The following is a 24,072-nucleotide window of genomic DNA, read 5'->3' as shown; positions in this document are numbered from 1 at the left end:
CTTTGTAGCTATTGATTTCCTGTGTCCTTAGAATGCCATCGGAAACATATAATTTCAGACATGGCTAAGCTGACGTGTCGATAATGAGACTGGTATTCGATAATCGTATTTTCCTTGCAGTGGGCGATTACAGTGAATGAAATAAATCTTGGGTTAAAGCCTATATATTCGGAGTTACAAGCAAGAAAACATGCAAATGATTCAAAGAGTTTCATAAATTTCATGCGAAAGGATCAAAAGCTTTTGTTTATATTCCTTAATCACGGGAATCTTTTCGACAAGACGTTTCAAAATTATATTGGTTTAGTAAAAAATTCAATCTGTCACTTCCAGCTTAAAAAAATATATATACTGTTTCGTCATGATACAAGTTAATTCCATAGTATGACATGATATGCAATATTTCGTCGATAGTGTGCGTTAAAGTGTCATCATCTTGATTACATACATACATACATATTCATTTAATCAACCGTCATTTTTGTGTATTTTTTCTTTTTTCTTTTTTTGTTGCATAAATATAACTGATTACATTTTTGCATAAATATAACTAATTATCTCGACTGAATTTGGTGCGTTTGGTTGTTTCGGGTTTTCGGGTTTTTTTAACCTAAATTTTCACAAGAAAGTTGATCACTCCTTCAGCGTTTAAAGAGCCATAGATTTATACAAAAATGCACGAAGCAAAAAAAAAAATATCCTAACTAAATGCGCTTGCATAGTAATAATTTATACACATACAAAGAGAAAAAAGACTAGAGTATTAGCTTTCAAACAACGGAGACACTCTTTATTAAAATAACGCTCTTTGAGCTCTGATGAAATGAACATACACTATTAGTATAAAACATTTTTATTAAATGCCACGAGATTAATTTTGAAATCTGCGTCTCCGTCATTTAGTTACAAAAATTTTTCAAAACTTGATTACTATTTATGATATATAGAATGATAAAAATAAATCGGGTGTTATAAAGGTTGAGTGGTAATTATCATATTTAAGAGTCAAATCTTTTTTAAAAGACTACACAGTACCTTTCTTATAACACTATTTTAAAAGACTACACAGACCCATTCTTTTAACAACACTAATTATTCTCTTTTACTCTCTTCTCTATACATGTATGGCTCATCGACTATTAAGGTGGTAAATGTTCTCATAAACCAGCAGTTACATCGGCGTATTGCTAGACAAAATAACTTCGCGGAATGCACAACAAAAAACTTTAAATCAACCGTACAAATTGTAAAAACTGCATTGTCTTTTTTTGCCAACGATCTTTTCTGTTTAGTGAAATCCGAGATGGCAAATCTATCTGTTGTCATTTGAGAAGGCACCTAACTGTAAAGGTCACCTTGATGTTCATCATAAACGGTCAGGTGCTATACTTACATCCTACTATAAACTATTGATCAGATTAGACAAAAAGGTCCTAACCATGCAAACGTCCTTAAATATTTATTCCAGCTTTCTGTCCTAAACATAGTAATGACCGTCATAAATATCTATAACAACAGAAACGAGAGCAATCTGTCCATGAATTAAATATTTGACACAATAGACACAATATTAATGCACAAAAAATAAGCAAATAAAAAGGGAATATATGTAATTTGATTTTGTTTTCTTGTTGCTACTTTGGCGATAAACATAAGGAAAGCGGTTTCAAAAGAGAACACTGAGTTTATTATATCATAACTTCCCCATAGCAAAGCCCCTTGTGGAGTTCGTGAGATTGTACACACTGGTATCGATCGTTTTTAACATGACAAAGCTGAATCGATGTAAAGTACTTGGGAACGATAATAGTACTGTAAAACACACCCTCGGCTTTAAAATCTATGGCTCTCGACTTACATTAAGGTACGATATGTACAGCACATTTCCCATGAATGAATATTAACCGCAACAATAATTCCTTAGTTGAATAGACAGGTAAAGATATTTCAACAGAATGAAATGTATTTTTTTCGTATTCTATCTTGTTTTGTAAATTAGTCATTGTATTGACAGGTTGGTGCGTGTACTGCTTGATAACTTTAAGAAGAAACTAATTATTTCAAAAACTCTACGTGACTTGAAACGTTGGAATTATGGCTTGACGGTACATTATATAATTTGTATGCGCGCGCATATATAATTATAGGTCAAGATAAGCGACACTTGAGGCAGTATAACGGGATGGTGAACGTCTTTTGCAAGTGCCGTTTCACGGCAGGAGTAGATAACTGAAGGTAAAGTATTAAATGCGTCCTAAAGCAGATGGTGAAATGCTTTAGCCGCATATATTTTCGATATGGAAATGAGGGCGCTTTCCGCATTCGTACTGAGGTCATTTCAGTTCAAATACCACGTGACAGTTCTTGTTTTGCTGTTGGTGTGGGCTCATAGGGTCGATGATGTGATAACGTTATGTCATTCTCTTCAGAATCTACCTCAGCCGTCATTGGCACTTGCTTCAACGGGTCAGGGGGGTGGCAAAAGTGAGTGAAGGAGGAGTTCATTTGGATGTTATCACGTGGATATAGTTACCGTTCTGGAGTAAAGCGCGGTAAGTTTCTGTTTGCAGCTTGTTCTTTGTTCAGACCATACGAACTGGCCTCAAGTTCACGACATGGCCAATATAAATTCCAATATAACGATAGTCTTTCTCGGCTCTAAAATCTACTTGAATACACTATGAATATTCTGGTTCGGTTAAGCATTTGAGTTTGATACACAAGCAGTTTAATGAAGCGAACATTATTCGCATAAACGGGATGAAAGATTATATATATATATATATTGCATTCAGTTGTGAAGGATCAGTTTCTGAAATTTTTATGTACAGTAATGTTTCCAATTATGGTTAAATATGAGTAAGATCGATTAAGCATTATTTCTCTGTATCTGGCAACTGCAGTGCTGAGAGTATAGGCTTGTTTGTGGATATAATTGTTGGGATAAAAACGATGTTTGGAGCAAATTTCATTATTAATTTTCCCAATATCTAAGAGAGACAGACTTCTGCTTCCAAAACCATTGTTACCGTAAACCCAGTATTGCAAAATTTTAGGAATGGCTTATTTGCCACCAGTAATTACAATGTTCGCCAAGTCTTGCCAAGTTTGTTTTTTATTATAATGAATAAATATGCTGTTTGTCGAGTTCGGAATTTCTCATGCTTCATGATACAGCGTTTGTTTGCCTTTTAACATGTGTACAGGCCAGCGTGGCTTTTATATTCCTTATTGACATGTGCCGTTAATTTATTCCGTTCTAAACTATATATCTCCAAATGTTTTATACTCTTATTCGGATTGTAAACGGTGATCAGTGATGGCAGGCGTACCTTGATAAGTTTGTGATGCCACCTTATTAGCAGTTGTGTATTTTGATAAGCCGGTTGTATATTTCCTGAGATTTACTTTATTAGTAAAGGTTTGTTTCTTCTGTTCAGTTCTGTACAGCAACAAAACAAAAAATCATATCAGACACATGCGTATATTTGATTCGAAGTGTTATTTAAAAACAATTTGGAAAGTATTAAGTCATTATGTTTCTTCAATTTCTTCCTTCTTCCCCCTATGTCCCTCAAGCTACATATATAACCACCAAGATATACTTTGTACACGTATGTACTCGCTTTAGTCATTTAGTAAATATGTCATACTAATAGTGGCTTATTACAATATCGATGTACGTGACAAGCAAAACATTACGTCTTAGGTGATCAATACCGGAACGTTATAGCTGAAACTTTTGCACAGAAGTCTTAACGTATTTATGTTTCAAGGTACGATTTGAATAGGTAACATTACACAGCGCTGTTCATTTAACCCGCTGTAGTACATAGTTAGACTTGACCCATTTTATCATCGCTATGTTGGTTCTGAGGGAAGCAGTCAGTTAAGGTCAGCCGGCGGTCCAACTGTTTCGTTCACCTCAAATGAACCCGTAGCCTTGTAAAACTGGTCAGCACAACTAGCCTGCAATGCATCCCGCTTCGCCCGGCTAGAGCAATTGAATTAGAATCTAGCTTCAGGCCCATTGCAATATATGGCTCTCTAATCATTTTGCGATTCCAGTCTTCTGACCACGTTTCTCTACGCATGTGTAGGTCACGTGTCAGCATTGATTAACTTGTTTTTCTCATCGCAAAAGAGCGCTGCTTATGCAATGTTTGCTCATACGTATACCACACCTTTAGTGTCGTGGTGAATTAAGTTGCGCAATGACAAGGAATGCCAATAGCATCTTACACTGATATACCAAAACTAAGACATGTTGCTGGATTCATTCAAACAGACTTGCTATTCAAATGAATCGGGTATTCTTAACAAGAGGTAGGTACAAAATTCAAGGATTATAAGTACATTATTCATTTTTAACGCATGTCAAGTTTTAGAAGACATCTTATCAACTGATACAAGCTACCATGAAGATTCTGCCATTTTGGAGTAATCATTTCCGTATTATTTGTTTTACTTGGCTACTGGTACTACACGGCTAATGCTACTACTACCACTACTACTACTACTACCTCGACTAATTATTATTATTATTATTATTATTATTATTATTATTATTATTATTATTTAATGAACATGAAGTGAATAAATGAAATAGGAAAACCTATGACACAATTACATTAAGATCTCTTACGTAACGCAATTAGCACTTGATACATAACAATTAGTCTGTCATTACTAATTAACAGGCAGTTTTGAATTATTACTGATAAACGTAAACAGAGTTTGATGATAAACCATGTGTGTGTGTGTGTGTGTGTGTGTGTAAGAGTGTATATAATGTATTAAGTGCTTCAAATACTGCGCAAAACCGACTCAGATGTACAAATCAATATCGGGAAAATTTTTAACAAATTATTTTTTTTCAACCTTGGGGGAAAAAAGTGCTACGGTCGGCAACGAAAAACGCGTACGGTCGGCCGGCCAGAAACATTATTTTGGCATAATCATCCTGCCGATATCACTAACGGCAATCGATACTATGTTTGTCATAGTAATTATCCTGCCGATATCAGTAGTGACAATCCATAATCTTTTTTTCACAGTAATCATCCTGCCGATATCACCAACGACAATCCATACGGTTTTTCACAGTAATTATCCTGCCGATATCACTAACGATAAAGCATACCATGTTTTTCAAGTAATCGTCCTGCCGATATCACTAACTACAAGACAAATGAGTAGCAATCTCTGCAAGATAAACTGGTGCTTACATAGTGTACATTTAGCCCGTTACAGATGTATACTATTTTATCATGGCATTCCTGCCTGAGTACTACATTTCTGTTGAACAGAAGTATATCCCTTAAGAATCAAAACTTACATAAGTACTTACAATATTAAACTAATGGCTATAGACAAATGGAACAATTATATATACTTATTTATTTTGTTAATCGTTTGTTTGAAAATTTCAGATGAAACAGATTTTCCTCTCAAATCGTGTATGTGGTAACTCGTTTTTAAAGGATATCCAAACTCGTTTAAGAAAAGGTGCTTATATATATACCAACCACCTGTTATAAAGTTTTAATCAGTACCATAAAATTTTTTGTTAAAAATGTCTATTAGTTAAAATGACTGCGCAAAGTCTGATTATCGAATATGATTTTGTCTGCTTGTTTACACAATGATATTTACATAAGCTTCTATTCGGAGCAAGATCTTTTGATTATAAAAAAAGAACACTCCCATCATTCAGTGAAATAGTTTTGCTTGGGGCTGTTCTAGTTTTCTTCGCAGTGTCGCGTGAAAGAATCGCAATCGCACAGTGAACACCTTTATAATATTCCGTTATCACATGTTTCACAGGTAGGCAGTGTCAGGAGAAAGAATCACAGTACACACCTATATAATCTTCGAGTATCACTATTGTTGTTTCAAATGAAAACAATGTGAAGGATTCGCTACATAATTACGTGGCTGCAACCACACAACAAACAACCGTATTTATTTGCTTATAAGTCGAGTCTAACTGCAGACTGCACAGACCAGATATGCAGTCGCATAATGCGCCGACAAATCTGGGTATGCGTAGTTTGTTAGGAGTAATCAGTTGAACAAACAAGATTGACCCTGATTTACAGGCGCAGTATGCTACGGCAAATCACGTTCTTAATATTTTGCAGTTTGATTCGACTCATAAGCGAACTTTGTATGAAAAGATGTAGATGTTAATAACATATCTGCTGTTCGAATACATACCACGTGAGAAATTTTAGAATGGTGGATCGTGATTTAATTATAGATTATATTATCCTCTTTGAAGGTAATTGTTAATTGTAGCAGCTATATTTGGCTCCTTTCCTTACCATATAAATTAAAGAGGCGGAAAACCCATTGTTTGGCATATTGCTTGGTTAATTCATTGTTTTAAGTCGAGAACAAGAGACTTATACCACTGACATGAATTCTTCAGTATAATTGTTTTTGAGTCGATCATTTCTGAGTTTTGAACTCAACTAACAGAAAAAAAGAAAAACTTGTATAAAATGAAAAAAAAGCAAAATAAACATGTACTAATACTCAATCTACCGATGTTAATACCGTAGTTTTGATAATTACGTCGCTTACAATTGTTCATGCATGAGGGTCTTCCAATCAAAGCTATCAGAGCAAAATACTTCTGGTCTCACGATAAAAGAATTTTCAACTAGAAAAACTGCTTTGGAATTGTTCGCGTAATGTTGAGATTTAAGTAAAATAATAAATCGGTTATGTTTGCTCGATGTAATTCGTTTATATAAAAGTCATTTTTTTATTTCAATAATTTGTGATTTTGCAGGTCTCAAGTGATCTTACACAAATTTATTGGAATTGGTATATCTACATACATTGACCTTGTTTGGGGAAAATATAAAAATTTGTACACCCAAAGCAGGTAATGTTCCACGTGAACGAAGCCCAGATAGAAAATAACTTGTCGCGGAAGAACAAATCTCGATATTTGTATACCCCTTCCCAGCCCGTTCCCGGAGAAAGGCAATATATTTGATTATTATCTAAATGAGTAAGATAGGGAAACATGATCGCATTTAGGAGACACGATCTTTTTGTTCCTTGACACGTAACATTCTTTGCGGTAATCACCGGCGCTTTTGTATGAATAGTGATAAAATTCTTTTACTAGGTAGTCGAGTAGTTTGCGAAATAGTTTCGCCTGGTTGGGTAGTAATCCCATTGCTGATCAGATAATTAGGCAAACAATTGGATGACGAACAAAAAAATAAACGAGTATTTTTGTTCCTTGTCTTTTTGCAGCATGCTTTATTTTACGAAACTGGCAAACTTATCTCCTGCTATCTAAAACAGACTTAAAAATTCCATAATTACAAATTCCAATTGTTTCGAGTGCCATTCAATATTTAGTCAGCTCATAGTCAATGTCTACAGGGTAAATTAGATGTAGTTGACGACTTTTTTGTAAGAAAATTCCGTGTAGTTTTAGATACAGTTAAGAGAAAAAGCTTTCTGAAAATTTAATTAGGTATACGTGTTCTTTTACGGTGTACGTGCTGTATACATCATGATGATGATGATAACGAAGACGATGACGATGATTTCTGTGAAGGGTTCTCATGCTACACTCCACAAGAAACATTCGTTACTTTGTTTGCGTATCATTTTGCAAGCCATGGTGTTGAGAATGTATCATTTTGTAAGCTATGGTGTTGCTAATGTAGCATTGACAAGCTACAGTTCTGTGAACGTAGTATTTTTAGACTTTGGTGTTGCTGATGTAGCATTGACAAGCTACAGTTCTGTTAATGAAGTATTTTCAGACTTTGGTGCCGCTATGTAGCATGGACAAGCTACAGTTCTGTGAACGTAGTATTTTCAGACTTTGGTGCTGCTATGTAGCATGGACAAGCTACAGTTCTGTGAACGTAGTATTTTCAGACTTTGGTGCTGCTATGTAGCATGGACAAGCTACAGTTCTGTGAACGTAGTATTTTCAGACTTTGGTGCTGCTATGTAGCATGGACAAGCTACAGTTCTGTGAACGTAGTATTTTCAGACTTTGGTGCTGCTATGTAGCATTGACAAGCTACAGTTCTGTTAATTTAGTATTTTCAGACTTTGGTGTTGCTAATGTAACTATAACAAGCTACAGTTCTGTTAATGTAGTATTTTCAGACTTTGGTGTTGCTGATGTAGCATTTGCAGACAGTGCCGGATTTAGGACAAATGAGGCCCTGTGCTAGTTAAGTTATGAGGCCCCTTACTTGGGCCCTGAAAGAGGTAGGCCCGGTAGGCCTACACAGGTAGTCAGGCATACATACTCAGGAAGTTTAGGACGTTTTGACTTTTGAAAAACATTTGAAAAATTCATCGTAAAATATTTTTTTTTTACCAGGAAGATGGGGCCCCCTGGCCAACGGGGCCCTGTGCTTAAGCACACCTAAGCACAATGGTAAATCCGGTACTGTTTGCAGACTGGAATTTAGTGATGTTGTGAATGTAGTATTTGCTTTATATGGTGATGTTATATATATATATATATATATATATATATATATATATATATATATATATATATATATATATATATATATATATATATATATATGGGTGGGTGTGGGTGTTAATGCTGAATTTGTTGGCTGCATTGTTATTATTAATGCTGTATTTGCTGCCTTTGGTGATGCTGTTAATGTAGTATTTTCAGGCCACAGTGTTATTAATACAGTATTTGCAGCTATGTGTTATTATTACAGCACTTGCAGGAAATGGTGTTGTTATTAATTTTTTGTTGTGTTGTTGTGGGGTTTAACGCCATTTTTCAGCACACGATAGGCTATGCATGGCGGCCAGTATTAATGGTGGAGGAAGAACCCGGAAAACCCCGGAAAGAACCACCGACCCACGAGAAGCTACTGGCAAGCTTTCTCACATGCCCACATTGGCTGAATCTTAGACTCGAACCGCCGCAGACAGAGGTGAGATGGCAGTGATCCGTAACGAAGAGCGCTTTAGACCACTCGGCCACTCGGGGCCCCGGTGTTGTTATTAATGTAGTATTTGCAGGCTATGGTGTTATTGTTGCATTTGCAGGCTACGATGTTGTCGTGGTATTTACATGCTATGGTGTTGTTATTATAGTATTGGCATCCTATGGTGCTGTTATTGTTGTAGTATTTGCAGGCTGTTGTGTTATAGTATTTGCAGACCATGGTGTTATTAATGTAGTATTTGCTGGCTATGGTGTTATTATTATAGTTATTGCATGCTATGATGTTAGTTTAGTATTTGCAGTATATGGTGTTTTTATTATAGTGTTTGCAGGCTGTGGCGTTGTTTTTGTTGTATGAGCAGGCTGTGGTGTTGTAGTATTTGCAGGCTGTGCTACTGTCGTTGATGTATTTTGAAGTCTGTGATGTTGTTATTGATGTATTTGCAGGCTATGGTGTTCTTATTAATTAGTTTCAGGCTATAGTGTTGTTATTGTTGTGGTAGTTGCAGACTATGATATTGTTACTGATGTATTTGTAGGCAACGTTCTTACTGTAGTATTTAAAAGAACTGCACGTATTACTTTTTGTTTATTTGCGTCGTTACATTTAACTTACCACAACATTTTTAATAGAATCATCATGATCGGATCTTTATTATATTATATTATATTATATTATATTATATTATATTATATTATATTATATTATATTATTATCAAGTTCCCTAAATCAAAACAAAAGCGTTTGATAGATGTTGCCACCAGGTAAAGCTGTACAAGCCAATATACACTATCCTATTTGTTTTGCCGCTTGATTCTAGGAGACAAGAAAACACGCAACATAGCTCCTATGTTGAACCCCAAACTCGATCATTCTGCTAGGAGATATTGATTTGTGGATTAACATATGAAAGAACTTCTCCACTGCAGTTCTGGAGTACTTATTTGATGGCCTTGTACGATTTGCCATTAAAGGAAAAGCGTTCGATCAATGAATGCGTAGTCGGTGCTTTGTAGAGAAAGTGTTTGCGTCCTTTAAATCATGACAGCTAAGCAGCTGGGTGTTAATTTGTAACAGCATTGCTAAACATTTAGAAGCAATCATTGTAGTCTAAAGATATAAACCGTTGCGCTTTCTACGAACCTCGAAATGATTCGTGTATATGTTATAAAGTCGCAAGGGCCACATTTCAACAGCGCAATGAATTCTGGTAGAAACGGGACGTACAATGACGCGGTTGCGAGTCTTTACCTGCACAGTACTATTGCAGTTATCAGTCCGGGAAAATGCAGATTATTTATGTCAAGTGAATACATTTTGATATCATTCCCTGATTAATTGTTGACATCATAGAGAATTAGATGCCATAATGTGCTTGACATAAAACATTACTACAGGTTAGTATTCAGCGATATTGATCGTGCAACAGTCTTTTCGACCAACATAAATTTTACTTGTTTACTTTAAAGAAAGGAGAAGTAGTGGGAACAGCGTCGGACTCGTAGTCGAACGGGTGCAGGTTCGTGACATAAGCTGGCTAGTTCAGTTTAACAGCCTCTGTGTATCCCTGGGAAAGGCATTCAGCTGTCATTTCTTATAATGAATAAGGTAGAGTTTAAACCAGCAAAAACAAAACAAAACAAAATTAAACTAAACAGTTAAAGATGTGTGTGATTTGGATTTTTATCGTAGCTTTAGCAATTTTTCAGTCATATCGCTATGCTGTCGGCATTGTAGCAGTTTATAGTGATGTCTTGCATTGGGACATCATGTCATAGACATGTGGCATCATATCCCACCCAGTCACATTATCCTGACACCAGACAGACTAGTCCCAACGCTAACCTCTTAATATTGAGCGCCAAGTCTTTGGTATGACTCGGCCGGGTTTAGAGCCCGCGACCTCCCGCATCCGAAGTGGACGCTCGAACTGCTTTGGCCACCAGAGCGGTCGGGTTAAAAATGTGATTTGATTGAATTAGGGATTGAATTGACCTTAAACATAGCCTAGGGCGCCATGAAATTTGGGAAGTCTTGGTTAGCTATACCCGCCCCCCGTTTGAATAGGGCGGGTGTCCAATAAAAGTCCTGTGAAAAGAAAATAATGTCAAGCGAAAATTATATGCGACTTTCGAAAATATTGAGCGAATTACAGTCTGCCGTAAATTGGTCGTGCAAGCTTTCTCTTTGGGGAACACCAGTGAAATCGTTGGGGAAAAAAGGAAAACATTAAAGAATAAAAAATAAAATAATTCGTTTTCTCATATAATGTTTCCAATTATTAACGATAATTTTTTATTATCAACGTCTGTCTGACGATTCATTACTCGTGGCATTTCTGTATAAAATTCGTTGTGCTTATCTTCATTATTTATTTATTTTTGGACCTTTAATTTTAGTTGGTGTTGCCTAGTCATTTTTGTGCTGAGGTGCCGACATACATACATATACATACATACATACATACATACATACATACATACAGCATGCATGCATACATACATACTCCACCCCACCCCACCCCACTCCCAAAAATTGAGTCTGCAGGAACAAAAATAGTCGGGTAACCAGAACCGCTCATATTTTATATTTCGCCTTATCGCTGATAAAACTGACGGAAAGTCCAATTTCTAAACGCCAAATTAGACTAACTGTTGTGTAATACAAATCGGACAGATAACTCGTACAGAGGGAAACTGTTTAATCACATGACAGGTTTTCACGACGAACTAAAATTGAAATCGTTGAGTACATCCTTTGAGGAAGTAAACTGTATGAATTCAGCTAAAGGAAGAAGACCAATAATTCGTTTGCTTTTTGTATCAGCACTTTCTTTACTGCCTTCTTTAAGTTCCATTTTTAGATGCATCGTAAAGTTACAACATTGAAACGAATATAGTAAATATATTGCAGTTACAATGATTTCATTACGGAGTGAATTTGCACGTTCTTACACTCTCCACGAAGCTAAACTTAATTATCAATTTAAATTCTTCAAAAGTAAACACAGAATAACTATCATTGCCCGCCCCATTACTAAATGCGAACTAGCCAGGGGGAAGGCTCAGAATATGCGATAATTTAAAATTCAAATTTTAAAAGTAATATTTCCATATATCCTTAAGACGATTAGGAAAGACAGAAACCGTCAGCAATGTTCTCTTGATATCTTTATATTTATTGTACAGTAAGGCTGTATTTTTAGTTATACGAAGGTCTATTATCTTCACTATGTTAGAAATGAAATCATAAAATGGGGAAATGTCGAAATAATGGATATGTCCTGTGTTAAAGTCGATTGATATCATGTTTTCAAGTTCATTTGATGTCCTGTGTTCAAGTCCGTTTGATATCCTTAGTTCAAGTCCATTTGATATCCTGTGTTCAAGTCCAGTTGATGTCATGCGTTAAAGTCCAGTTCATAGCATGTGTTAAAGTGCGTTTGATATCCTTTGTTATAATTCATTTGATATCTCCTGTGTTAAAGTCCATTTGACCTTTATTATCTCATTCGTTCCCTTCCATTAAAAACGCTTATAGTGATACTCAAGTCGTAAAGTTTAATCATGCTAATGCAATACGGACCCTTGTCCAGATCACATGTCGTGTTATAGAAAAAGAGAATTCGGTAATGGTACGTACCGTCTATACTCGCTTATATATCAAGTACAAGTGCAAGTTGCACAGACTCAGATCTAGCGTCCAATAATTATCTTGCAGTCTGAAGAATTCGCGATATGAGTATCTTTTTTATTTTTTTATTTTGCTTTGAAGAATGGAACAGTTATGAAGTCTGCTAAAATGTAAGAAAATAGAAAGAAATTCTAAAAGCAGTTAATTAAAACTAATTTATTTCGTTCTGATTACTCTCTTCAAGGTTATAAAAGTTCATCCATCTGCATTTGGTACATTATTTTAAATTATACCAACTGCAATTGTTACAACAAGGAAAAAGAACAAAACAATGGGCTTTTCCGTCTGAACTCATTAATTTATAGGATTCATTTTATGTCTGTAATTGTTTGAAACATGATTCGTCATAAATATATCCTTCTTCGATAAATTTATACTCATGAGTGAGTGATTCTATCACGATAACTGTTCACTGGGTTTTATATCGGATTCCAAACATTGCATAATTGTGTAATTTTCATTCCTTGTTTCATTCCAGGACAAGCACTAATGAAACTTGCGTTGGACGCAAGACATCGACCCACTTGTCTACTATGATAGCAGACTGTGGTCTACCTCCCATGAACGACTCATTCGGCAGCTTTACCTCAGGAAAACAGGCATCTTTTATGATGGACCAAGCTAGATATAGTTCAAATAACTATCACTCAGACCCAGCTTCTGACAGAAAGTCCCAGTTCTCCACTATTCCGACTTGTATCGTTGCACCAACAGCAAACGACCATAGATTGTCCGATGATATGGACGAAAGAGACTTGTCACCGTCCTCCTTCATTCCTTCTAGAAAACAGAGGGAGTTCATTCCAGAAAATAGAAAAGATGACCATTATTGGGAGAAAAGAAGAAAAAACAACGAGGCCGCAAGGAAATCAAGAGAAAAGCGAAGAATCCATGACATGGCTCTGGAAAACAGAATTATGGACTTGACACGAGATAATTGTAGGCTGCGAAATGAGCTGCTGGAACTGAAGAAAAGGTTTGGTCTCCCTTTAAATGGGAGTATAAATAATTCTGAGGATGATGAATCTTCAAATCAGGCTGATACTTCATATCAGGAATCGCTTCAACCGTCGACCCCTAAGGCTGTCGCTATGACAAATGCTAACTTAACTCAAGAAATCTTGATGAACCAGCAGCAGCAACAGCAGCAACAAGCAGCAGCTCATGCGATGCTCACTCCAGCTGAAAGTCTACCTAGACCATATCAAAACGTCTATTCCGGATCAGCGAAGCGCGCATATCATGCATCATCATTACATTCGTCAGAGCCATTCACCCATACACTTGAAATGGATCCGAAACATGCGCGGAGAGACGACGTTGAAATCATCCATTCGCGTTCATTGGTACCAGATCAAGACCTTTATAACAAGAAAGTGGAGCCGATAAGTTATGGATCACCCCGTATCCTTTCAGACCCGACAAAGTCAAGATTTCACCAGTCAGATTTCGGTCGCGATTTCTCTTCACATTATTGGGCAAACACCACCGATATTACTTCATCTGATTCCAATGACGAGTTTGACCAAGTACAGGAGGAACCCCTATCTTTGGTCAAGAAGCCATCTGCTGCACCCAATAACTCAGGAAGTGACATATCAAATTCATCTGCATCTTCAGATATCCACCAAGACCCTATTCTTCCTTCTGGGACAGCATTACCTCACAAATTAAGACATAAAATACCTCAGGAATTCAACCCCCTCGTGTATGGACCCTCGCAGGCTGCTCCCCAGGTTTACATCAGTGGCCTTACACAGCTGTCTGAGTTAGCTTTAGCTCAATCCCCGTCTATGTCCATGCTCACAGACGACGGATCACGTGGTCCAATGGACGGCAGTGACAGCAGCAGCAATTCTGGAACCTCCTCTCGCGTTTCCAATATGCGCTCCATGTATGACCCAAAGTATGCCGAGAGACGCCGGAAAAACAACGAAGCTGCAAGGAAATGTCGGGAAAACAGAAGAACCCTGACGAAATTGAGAGAAGCTAAATCTGAGTACCTGGAGTCTGAAAACGGAAACCTTCGTGAAGAAATTGAGAACCTTCAAGAAGAAATGAAACAGCTGAGAGAAATGCTGGAGCGGAAACAACTGTCCGAACATGTAATTAAGAAAGAACAAGAAGATATTTGTGAGGAAGTACCTTCCTGTAAAAGCGCAGACGAAAAGAATAAATTGCCGTAACTTTTTAAATATTTATAGTAAAAATAAATATAGATCCTTTCGATAAAATAACAAAAACACACAAAAGAAAAGGTTTTGGCCAGTATACACAAAAGAGTATTAGGAAAATTTGATCGTTCCCCTAGAGACAATCTGAGCTTTTATTTTGATCCAATCCAGTACATTGTCAGTATTTCGTTTTAACTGAATTTCTATTCGGGAAAGTGAGTTCGGTTGCTTGATGAAAATTTTAAAACTTTAAAATACTTTTAATAAAATAACGGAATTTCCTTAATTTTAAGTAGCATTAACGCATACCGGTACATTAGTTTACACGCCAGCAGGAATCATGAAAACCAGGTATATATTTTTAATGTTGCTGATCTCAAGCAGAAACGATAATTTCATTTTTGTAAAGCAATTGAAAAATACGTAACTTTTACATCCGATGGGTATGTCAATGGTCATGTGTAAAAAAGAAGCAACAATTTATGTATCTTTTTGAAAAAATGTAAAGGTACTTGCTTATTAGTGGAGTCAAACTGCAAAGAACGATTCTGAGCTGTCGAGGCACAATTCGCATGCAGATCCGATTCTGTTGATTACTTCTGACAAACTATACAGACCCATCATTGCCGGTACATTATGAATGGCATAATTGGGTCTGTGCAGTTTGCCATTTGGCTCGTTTTTTAAGCGAGTACTTGCGTAAAATGAAGGGAAAAGCTATGGTAAAACCGATTGACAGAAGTGTGTACAATTTGACTGTTTAGTTTATACTGTTATATGCATACCACATGGACGGAGCAAATAATGACTTTGTCCAGAAACATTTCATGGACTTCAACGTTTCAGATATGACTTTATTGATGGGGCAAAATGTCCGTTGTATTGTTCAGTTACTTCTTCGGTTCTTAACACGTATAATGAGGTGGCTGTTAAGAATTACGGGTAGATTATTGAGCTCAGGTGAGATTGATACATGTTTTTGTATCAATACTTTAATCTTTTCCTTCATAGACGCATAAATGCAAATCATCATGTATTAGTGATTAATTTAAATTGGTCCCTCAAAGGCAGCGAAGAGATATGCACATTACTGTTGCGATAAATACCTCATGGAATATCTAATTAACTCTCTTGAAGTCAACTAATTCGCTCAGGAATTTAAACGTTTACTGTATAAAGCAGGTGTTTTGTAAATAGTTTTGGTGTTTTTCGTGCGATAACCTATGTTGAGTGTGCTGAGTGGCTTTTTCTTAACTGTTCCGATTGACGGTTGATATGATCTTATTGAATAATATGATTGTTTTTTTTTCCCTTATATAATTATCTATAATCTCCCATTCCAGAACTGGTCTCTCAGGAAATATTGATTGTTGGTCATTCGTATAAGTTTTGATTCAAGGAATAGAAAATAAGCTTTCAAAGATTTATATTTTGAATTCATGACCATTGATAATTCACTTCTAAATTATTTTTCTATGCATTCTTTCTTCAGGGTTGAAGACCTTTGATGTGATCTGAAAGTATTTTAAATGTCCAAAATGGTGGTGCTGTCCCATTATGTTTCCAGCACCTTGAAAATATGACTGTCCTGAAATGATGTTACAAGTGATATTAACGACATCTAAGTATTAAATCGATATGTTAAAAGTAACATCAGCGACCTCAAAGTTTAAATTCGATATTTACAAATAACATCAACGACATCGGAACACAAATTCGTTACTTTACAAGTAACATCAACTACATATAAGTACTAATCTGATGTTTTCATAAAGTAGTTCGGCAATCGTGCAGTAATCATAATCTTCCAGCATGAGTTTGTTACTGATATACATATCATTTTGGAATAATGAATCTGTTTTATTGCATTTAAAAATTAGTTTCTTTCCTAAACACTCTACCAATTTTTTTGGGTCAAGTTTTTTTTCCATTATTTATTTAAACGGGGTAGGGTGAGGTTGGGGGATTTCCGTTTAGAAATTTATTGAATTAGATTACGTATGACAAAAACAAAAGAAAATGAAATGCGTGCAGTTATATACAGCTTTTAAAATAAAGCGTTACGCAACTTTGACAATATGACAATAGGTTTAGATTTTATATTATATACATTGTTCTTTATTTTCTTTATAAATTCAATGATTATCTTATTTGCTCAAATATTGTTCGAGAAGGAACATCACTTATATTACTACCTCACAAAAGCCTAATTCTCATTTAGGCTTAAATTTCATGAGTGAACTAAACTTTCAAAGCGGTATTTAAAATGAGAGATTTGTTGAATTTGTATATTATCCAGAAAGTGTGGAATGCAGCATTTTTTAAAACGGGTAAATCAGGAATCGAATGACCTTAATTCATGGTCACATATAATTTGCATCACAGTGATCATTAGTAGCGTGGCTTGATGTGAATCAATTATTATTATTTACCAAGCCTTTTTGAAACAAGTATTTACATGAACATTTAGATTGGTTAAAATCGCGTCACGTGACAAAGACATAACACCAGATAGAACTTCTTTTGTATTCACTCGCTTTGACAATATTTGTGAACAATGGTTATAATATAAATCATTCATGAGATTCGTTATAATTTTTATAACTATTTTTGACTATAAGAATTGGACTTCATATTCTATAGGATTCACGATGTCATGAACCTTGAAAATCATGTAACTCATTAAGTATTTATTTGTCTTCGCTTGGCTACCGCCGTTCGTGCAGGGTGTAATCAAGTTTCAAGCTTTATAACACGATACACCCTGTAAAATATGAAGTTCAGTTATCAGATAATTCATGGCAATGCAGTTTAACAGCGTCATAGAGCAAAGTTCATCCGAATATGTGATAAATTCAATATCGGGCTCATGATGTTTGATATATTTTTTCAACTCGTTCGGTAATACATTCATTACAGTAAGTGGCATTCAACATTCTACTTTTGTAGTTTCGTATCAGATAAACATTTATGAAAGATCCTATTTGCGTTTTCCATATGGTTCATCATAACTTCTCTTGTTATTTAGCAGAACTTTCTCATTCCAGAAACACATTTTTTTACCTCAGGTTTCAGGTGGCATTGCTCTTTAGTATAAAGAACTAAGTGCTATTTTTTGTTGTTTGATTTTATATGTTGATGTTAAGAGTGTAAATAACGGGTTTTGATGTTTTTACTTAAAGAAAATAACATTTGTATAACTGCATACCTCCTTTGGAAATCCTTCATTATCATCGTTACTTTTTATATTGTATATTCTTTTTTGTGTGATTTGTAGTCGTGACTCAGTGCCATAATTGAACATAATATATAATCTATTTTTTGGAGTTTTGGTGCAAATGAGGTTAAGGACGTTATATTTCTATATAATTCATATTTTTCATCTTTAATTAATCAAGTGCCATTGATCATATTCATGTATTTTTACTATCATGATCCGTACATACAGTTTTTCATTGTATACATTTCCGACTATTTCTTGGCGTTTTCTTTGCCATAAAGCTGACGTTTCCTCGATTTTCATAAACAGGTACCATGTGTGTAAGGGATTTTTCCATTGGCAGGTACTATATGTGTAATTTATTTGTGCATTAGCCGGTACCATATATATATAATGAATTTGAGTAGCAGCAGGTACCTTATGAGTAATGGATTTGTGCATTAGCAGTACCGTATATGTAATCGACTTTTTGCATCAGCGAGTGCCATATGTGTACAGTAATGGAGTTTTGCATTAGCAGTATCATATGTGTAATTGAGTTTTGCATTAGCAGCAACCATATATGTAACACGTTTTTACAATGGCATATACCATAAGTGTAACGGGTTTTTTGCATTGGCAGGCACCATATGTGTAATTAATATTTTTTTTTAATTTGCGCAGAATTGTATTTGATTTCGAAATGTTGACGTAACAACTAGAATAATTACGTATCCTATCAAATAATTGTTGTTAAGAGATGTAATGGAATGGCATTTATTCAAAACATGCTAAAACGGGGAGGGGGGAGGTCATGTATAAAATGTGTACATTGTGACGTTATTACTAAAATATCATGCGCAACGTTAGCAACTGCTGAAATCTGCATAGTTTTTCCTGTTAAGAATTGTTCTTACCCTCCCCACTAAAAAAAAGTCAGTTCACATGCGTTTATGAAGAACCGAAAATCTATTAAACGAGCTGTATTTGTTATGATAAGCAAACTAAACCATTTTTAAAAAAATAAACCAAATGGTTTAACGATGGACCTAATTATATTTATGCAGAAGTAGAGAGGACGATTCTTTCAATGTACACGAGATTCTAAATGCCGTTCACTTCTGATAGGAATAACTTTGATCAACAAAAATCATGGACTACTGTTTGTATGCTTATTTAAAGCAAATTATGTTTTATTTGAAGTCCATTCCCAGCAACAGATACCGTTGTAAAGTATCTTTCAATCTTTTTGCCCGTCCCTATTTTGGATTTTTTTTTATAGATGAACACAGCTATAAAAAATGTAGTTATCATACATTGTATAGTTATGCTATACTATGTACAATACAACTTCCTATTGTGACCCAGCACGTGATCAGAATCAAATTTCCAGTACCATTCAGTTGTAGACTGTGTTCATCTCAATTGTGAAAATCAATTACTAATTATTATTTGGCGCATAAGACACGCCGAGCTGCAACCAGCGTTGTCTGCGATCTAACGTCGCACAATGTGTCGGTAGATTAGGGTTAGTGCTGTTTGTTCTTCTCAATATTGTAATACATATAGGGGTGTATGCTAATCTTCTGGTGCCTCATGGAGCGTTATATCTGTGTCGATGCCGTTCGAAATTTGATTTATGTTAATCGCGAGAAAATGTGGTATTCAACGATTTTTGTGTGTGCTGTCAATCATTCTACCTCAAATGATACATGCAGATTGTAATCTATGATGCCATTGTTGTCATGTTGAAAGAATGACTTTTTTACATTATGCACGTCGAAAAGTGAAATATATATGTTGTTTTTGTTGTGTTTAGGTTTGATATTGTAAAGTTAATTTTATTCCCAGGCCATGGCATGCGTGTCAAGAAGTTTTAAATTTGTTGTTTCTTTAGAATCATAGTCTCCCTGATCTGTTATACTATTGAAATAACTGTTTTATGCTCTTATTGTCCCAGTTTGATGTTTATACTTTTGGGTTTATTATTTGAAAAAATGTCTGTTTTTCTGATCCTTTATAGCTACATTTTTCTTCATGCAGAAACCTCAGTAAATTCACAGTTAAAGAGAACTATGTAAAATAGCAGTTATGGCGGATCATCGTTATTATACATAATTTATCATGTACGGCTGGTACATGCTCACATATTTAATTCTTGATTCTAAGTCATGCACTGATCTGCATCATACATTTTTACTTCTAATATTTAGAGATAAAACAAATAAACGGATAATTAAAGTTTCAGAAGTTCGGTTTAAAAAACACTTACGTACAAACCTACCTCATAACATTTTTAAACTGTATACTCTTTGGAAGTAACTTTTTGCGCTTTTTAATAATAGTAGAATTTCTAATAAAATCAATGTATACGTTGACTAATCTTAGTTACTTGTCACAAACATATTTTTTAAAGTTAGGCTCATGGTACCGATTAAGTGAGCATGCCCGTTGGCAAAATAACTTGGGCTAGTTTTTAGAACCCTTTACTGTTCTCTACTTGACTGTAAACGGTCATGTGATATGTTGAAATGCGCCCAACATTTCGATGCTCTTATTTAAAAGAAATAATACCAAATGATTTTGCTATATAATATATTTACGCGACAGCTTGTAATACCAGATTTGAATATTTCATTAATTACACAACATGTAATGAATAATTCACTCATGGCTTGACGTGTAAAAAGGTTGATAAATTTCGGTGTTATAAAGGGCTTTTGCGTTGTTTTATTTCAACATTTATCAAGACATCATTTTTGTAACGGTGAGAAAAAAAGATCCTATAAGCTGATTTAAAGAACAATAAATAAGTTGCAATCAAAACCAGCTCCAAAACAACAAGACGATAAGTCGTACATCTGACATTGGAGCTCCCTTATCCCTGAACCATGACTTTCTGATGCATGCTGCAGTACCTGCATATTAGTAGATTAATGCTCATGATCGTTTGTAATCATATAAATAATGAAAACACCTCCTTATTAACACATTCATAATGATACCAAATTTCTTTTTTTTTATAAATATGCTGCATTTTTTTTCGTTTTTTGTGAAGTCCGTGTATTTGGTGTGTTTTGTGTATTTCATCTATTAGGTAATACTAAATATTCCTGTTTGATTGATGACAGGAAGTTACATTTTTTCCCAGGTCTTAACGGGTAGCAGTGATGTACCGTATATATTCAGATATAAGACTGGTGCAGTTTTAGCAACATAGACCCTTATCTGCCGGTGTATTATGAGATGGCAGATCTGGATCTATGCAATATACATCTGGACCCGTCTAACACGCGAGTTTATACGGTACTAGTGTTTCTTTTTATATATAAAAAAAAACAGTTTGAAGTAATTTTGTGAATATTGTGAAGAAACAATGGATAAATCTTTCAACTTTATGAAGAAACTGTACACCCAGTTATAGGAAGTTTTCATTTTGGCAATAGGCGCGCCATATACTATTACGTAACCGCAGTTGAATGAGTTGTATGGGCATGGTAACTGATGCCTTATTATTAATGCACGGTCTACGGAAGGAAAAGTTCAAACTTCTTGGACTTCAGTAAATATTTAATACATGATAAGAAAAAGGAAAAACAATCAACAGACAAAATGATCATGTAAATTCTATCCACTAAAAAAATCAAGATCTTTTCTGGGGTGGGTGGGTAATGCACTTCCGTCGCATTATTGGCTATATCGTACCGCGTACAAGGGATCTAAGTGCCTTTCCCAAATATTGGAACAAAGACAGCTGGTCAGAGCGGGTATCGAACCCGCAACCTATGCATTATAAGTTCGGCGCTCTAACAACTGAGATACCACGGCTTTCTCAGTATGGTATTTACAGTATTCTGTGCTAATATGGACAAAGGAAAACAAAGTACAGAAATTGTTGAAGAAATTTGTTGTAATTTGTGAATATTCATTCCTCATCGATAGTGAAAGAGAATCATCAAGATGTTCTGACAAACGATCAACGTGGATGCGTAATAACACTGAATCAGTTGTTCGAAACAGTTTATGTTGATGGTTGACTGGTAAGCGTGCCTGACTCGCGAACAAAGGGGTGCGGTTTAAAAACAATACAATCGGATCAACCTTTGTTATCTACCATGGTGTGACTTAAAGTGAGACACTGCACTGAATAATTTACTTGTTTCCTCTGCAGTAAAACACCAAACCAGACCACATTAACTAATATTTGAAAATAAATTAAACCATCATTTAAACAGATCACTTTATTTGTGGTGGAAAACATTTTTTCAAATAAAAATTTCGATCTCTTTCTTATGCAGTCAAGTGAATACATGTTTTGCTTTCTTTTTTAACGTAAAACTGAAGCTGTTTTTTTGGCGAATAAATAACATCTATATCGTCCCAGACAGGAAAGTAAATAATTTTGTTTGAAGGGTTACGCACACATTTATCCATAAGGAATGGAACAGTTGTGTTTTTTGCAGGGCTTGTAAGTAGTTAGCTTGTATACTTCATTTTTAATATGTTTGTGTTGACTGAATGCACATTTTCGTTCGACTGTATTAACTACCTCATTCTATCAAATCCTATGTCGTCTTGCGTTTTAGAAATAAAAGTAGGTAATAAGATTATATTTGTGAGTTTTCTTTTTTTCTCTCCATGTTTCTTTCTTTCATTCATTCATTATTTCGTTCTTTCTTTCGATGGAGAGATTAAACAAATATGACTCGATTCTCCAGGATTTCCTAAAGGACATGTAATGAGGGCTCCATGGTAGTTGTGGCATTTCATAAATATTCCCGGTTGTCTTTTCCGATTGCATTATATTAACTGTTTACCAATTTAAAAATGGCAAAATTCAACTCATTGGAACGTTAGAAAGTTAATGTATGGCTCAAGATACTATATACAACATAAAATAGAAGTTTTAGTTTAATTACAGGACTCAAATTTAGGCTTAAATGACTGTGTATTTATCAGAGAGCCATCATCCCGGGCTGGATTAAGGCTTTGGGCGACCGTTAAAATATGGGTGCACTTATTTATGTACAAATGCACCATAAAATCAATTGTTAAGCTGTCCTTTATATGCGTATAATCATTACAGCTATTTTAGGTTAAATATTAGACGGTTTAGACCGATATATTTTTTATTTAAATTAATTTTATCCAAGGCAACTAATGGGGCCCTCAAGAATAGGCGACACGTGCTCTCTTCACCCGATCCCTCCTTAATCCATCCCCGTATTCATCCCATACTCTCCCTCATCACGCCTAGAAGGTTTAACACTCGAGATGAATTGTGCGTCCTTGGGACTAGCAGTACACAACACGGAACAGTCAACATGAAATAGTACGCCCTTGGGGATAGCAATACACAACACGGAACAGACAACACGAAATAGTACACCGTTGGGGATAGGTTTGATAGTGTGATATAAATCTTGAAAGTCATAGGTTTACTCGGCGGCGATACTATAATTTTTTGGCGATAGATGCAACCAAGCAACTTCATTCTACTTGCATTCCACAAACGCAATGATCTATTCTAAGAAGATCACGTGGAAATCACGTGCGCTCAAGCTTCGCCACCTCAATACTACCTAGTTCCGTATGCCTTGACGCAAATGGACCTTAGCACAACCTAGTTATACCCTGACGCAAATAAACTCTTAATAATTTCTTGTCTAAGATATTTCTCTAATGTATGACCCCCAAACGATACAAATTATAAGATCGATCCACTAAGACCGAGTGATGAAGAGATGAGTAAATAAAATAAATTAAATTGATATATATGTGCAACAGGAACTATGCACCTTACGGGGGGGGGGGGGGGGGGCGCGGCTTAAAACTGTTTGTTTTCCAAGTTTACTTTATTTTTCCAAGCCCACGCAAGCGATAACGCCCACATCATTGGTGATGACTGTTTACTGTTTTCAATTGCAATGGAGAATAAATAGGGCATTTCTAATATCAACATCGAACTGTTGTCATAAGCAACATTCTTTTTGTAATTCAAAATATGCTTATGCGTCACGTACACCAGAACCTGAAG

General features: G+C 35.4%; 1 protein-coding gene across 5 annotated transcripts; it reads left to right on the top strand.

Annotated features, from left to right (window-relative positions):
- The first annotated feature begins 2,163 nt into the window (after positions 1-2,163).
- LOC149808583 (uncharacterized) lies at positions 2,164-22,645 on the top strand. Of its 5 annotated transcripts, XM_089979599.1 has the most exons (3): positions 4,084-4,326; positions 13,141-14,767; positions 16,329-22,645. In XM_089979599.1, exons 1-3 carry the CDS (start codon positions 4,265-4,267, stop codon positions 16,332-16,334), a joined length of 1,695 nt encoding a protein of 564 aa, XP_089835725.1. In that variant the 5' UTR covers positions 4,084-4,264; the 3' UTR covers positions 16,335-22,645. The 5 variants fall into 5 exon arrangements, with proteins under 5 accessions (XP_089835743.1, XP_089835734.1, XP_089835752.1 ...); XM_089979617.1 differs by lacking the exon at positions 4,084-4,326 and adding an exon at positions 2,164-2,235 and having other exon boundaries at positions 13,141-22,645; XM_089979608.1 differs by lacking the exon at positions 4,084-4,326 and adding an exon at positions 2,337-2,552 and having other exon boundaries at positions 13,141-22,645.
- Positions 22,646-24,072: the final 1,427 nt, after the last annotated feature.

This window comes from Sinohyriopsis cumingii, chromosome 1, assembly GCF_028554795.1.
Source record: "Sinohyriopsis cumingii isolate HCF-2022 chromosome 1, ASM2855479v2, whole genome shotgun sequence".
Taxonomy (NCBI): domain Eukaryota; kingdom Metazoa; phylum Mollusca; class Bivalvia; order Unionida; family Unionidae; genus Sinohyriopsis; species Sinohyriopsis cumingii.
The sequence above is the reverse complement of the archived record's forward strand: the minus strand, read 5'-3'. Positions and strand labels throughout refer to the sequence as shown.

What these genes read in the sequence shown, in the direction of transcription:
- LOC149808583 (XM_089979590.1), top strand. Translation starts at nt 4,265, where the DNA reads ATGTTGCTGGATTCATTCAAACAGACTTGCTATTCAAATGAATCGGGT. An exon ending in TCGGGTATTCTTAACAAGAG is followed by an intron (nt 4,327 to 13,140) that starts GTAGGTACAAAA and finishes GTTTCATTCCAG; the next exon opens with GACAAGCACTAATGAAACTT.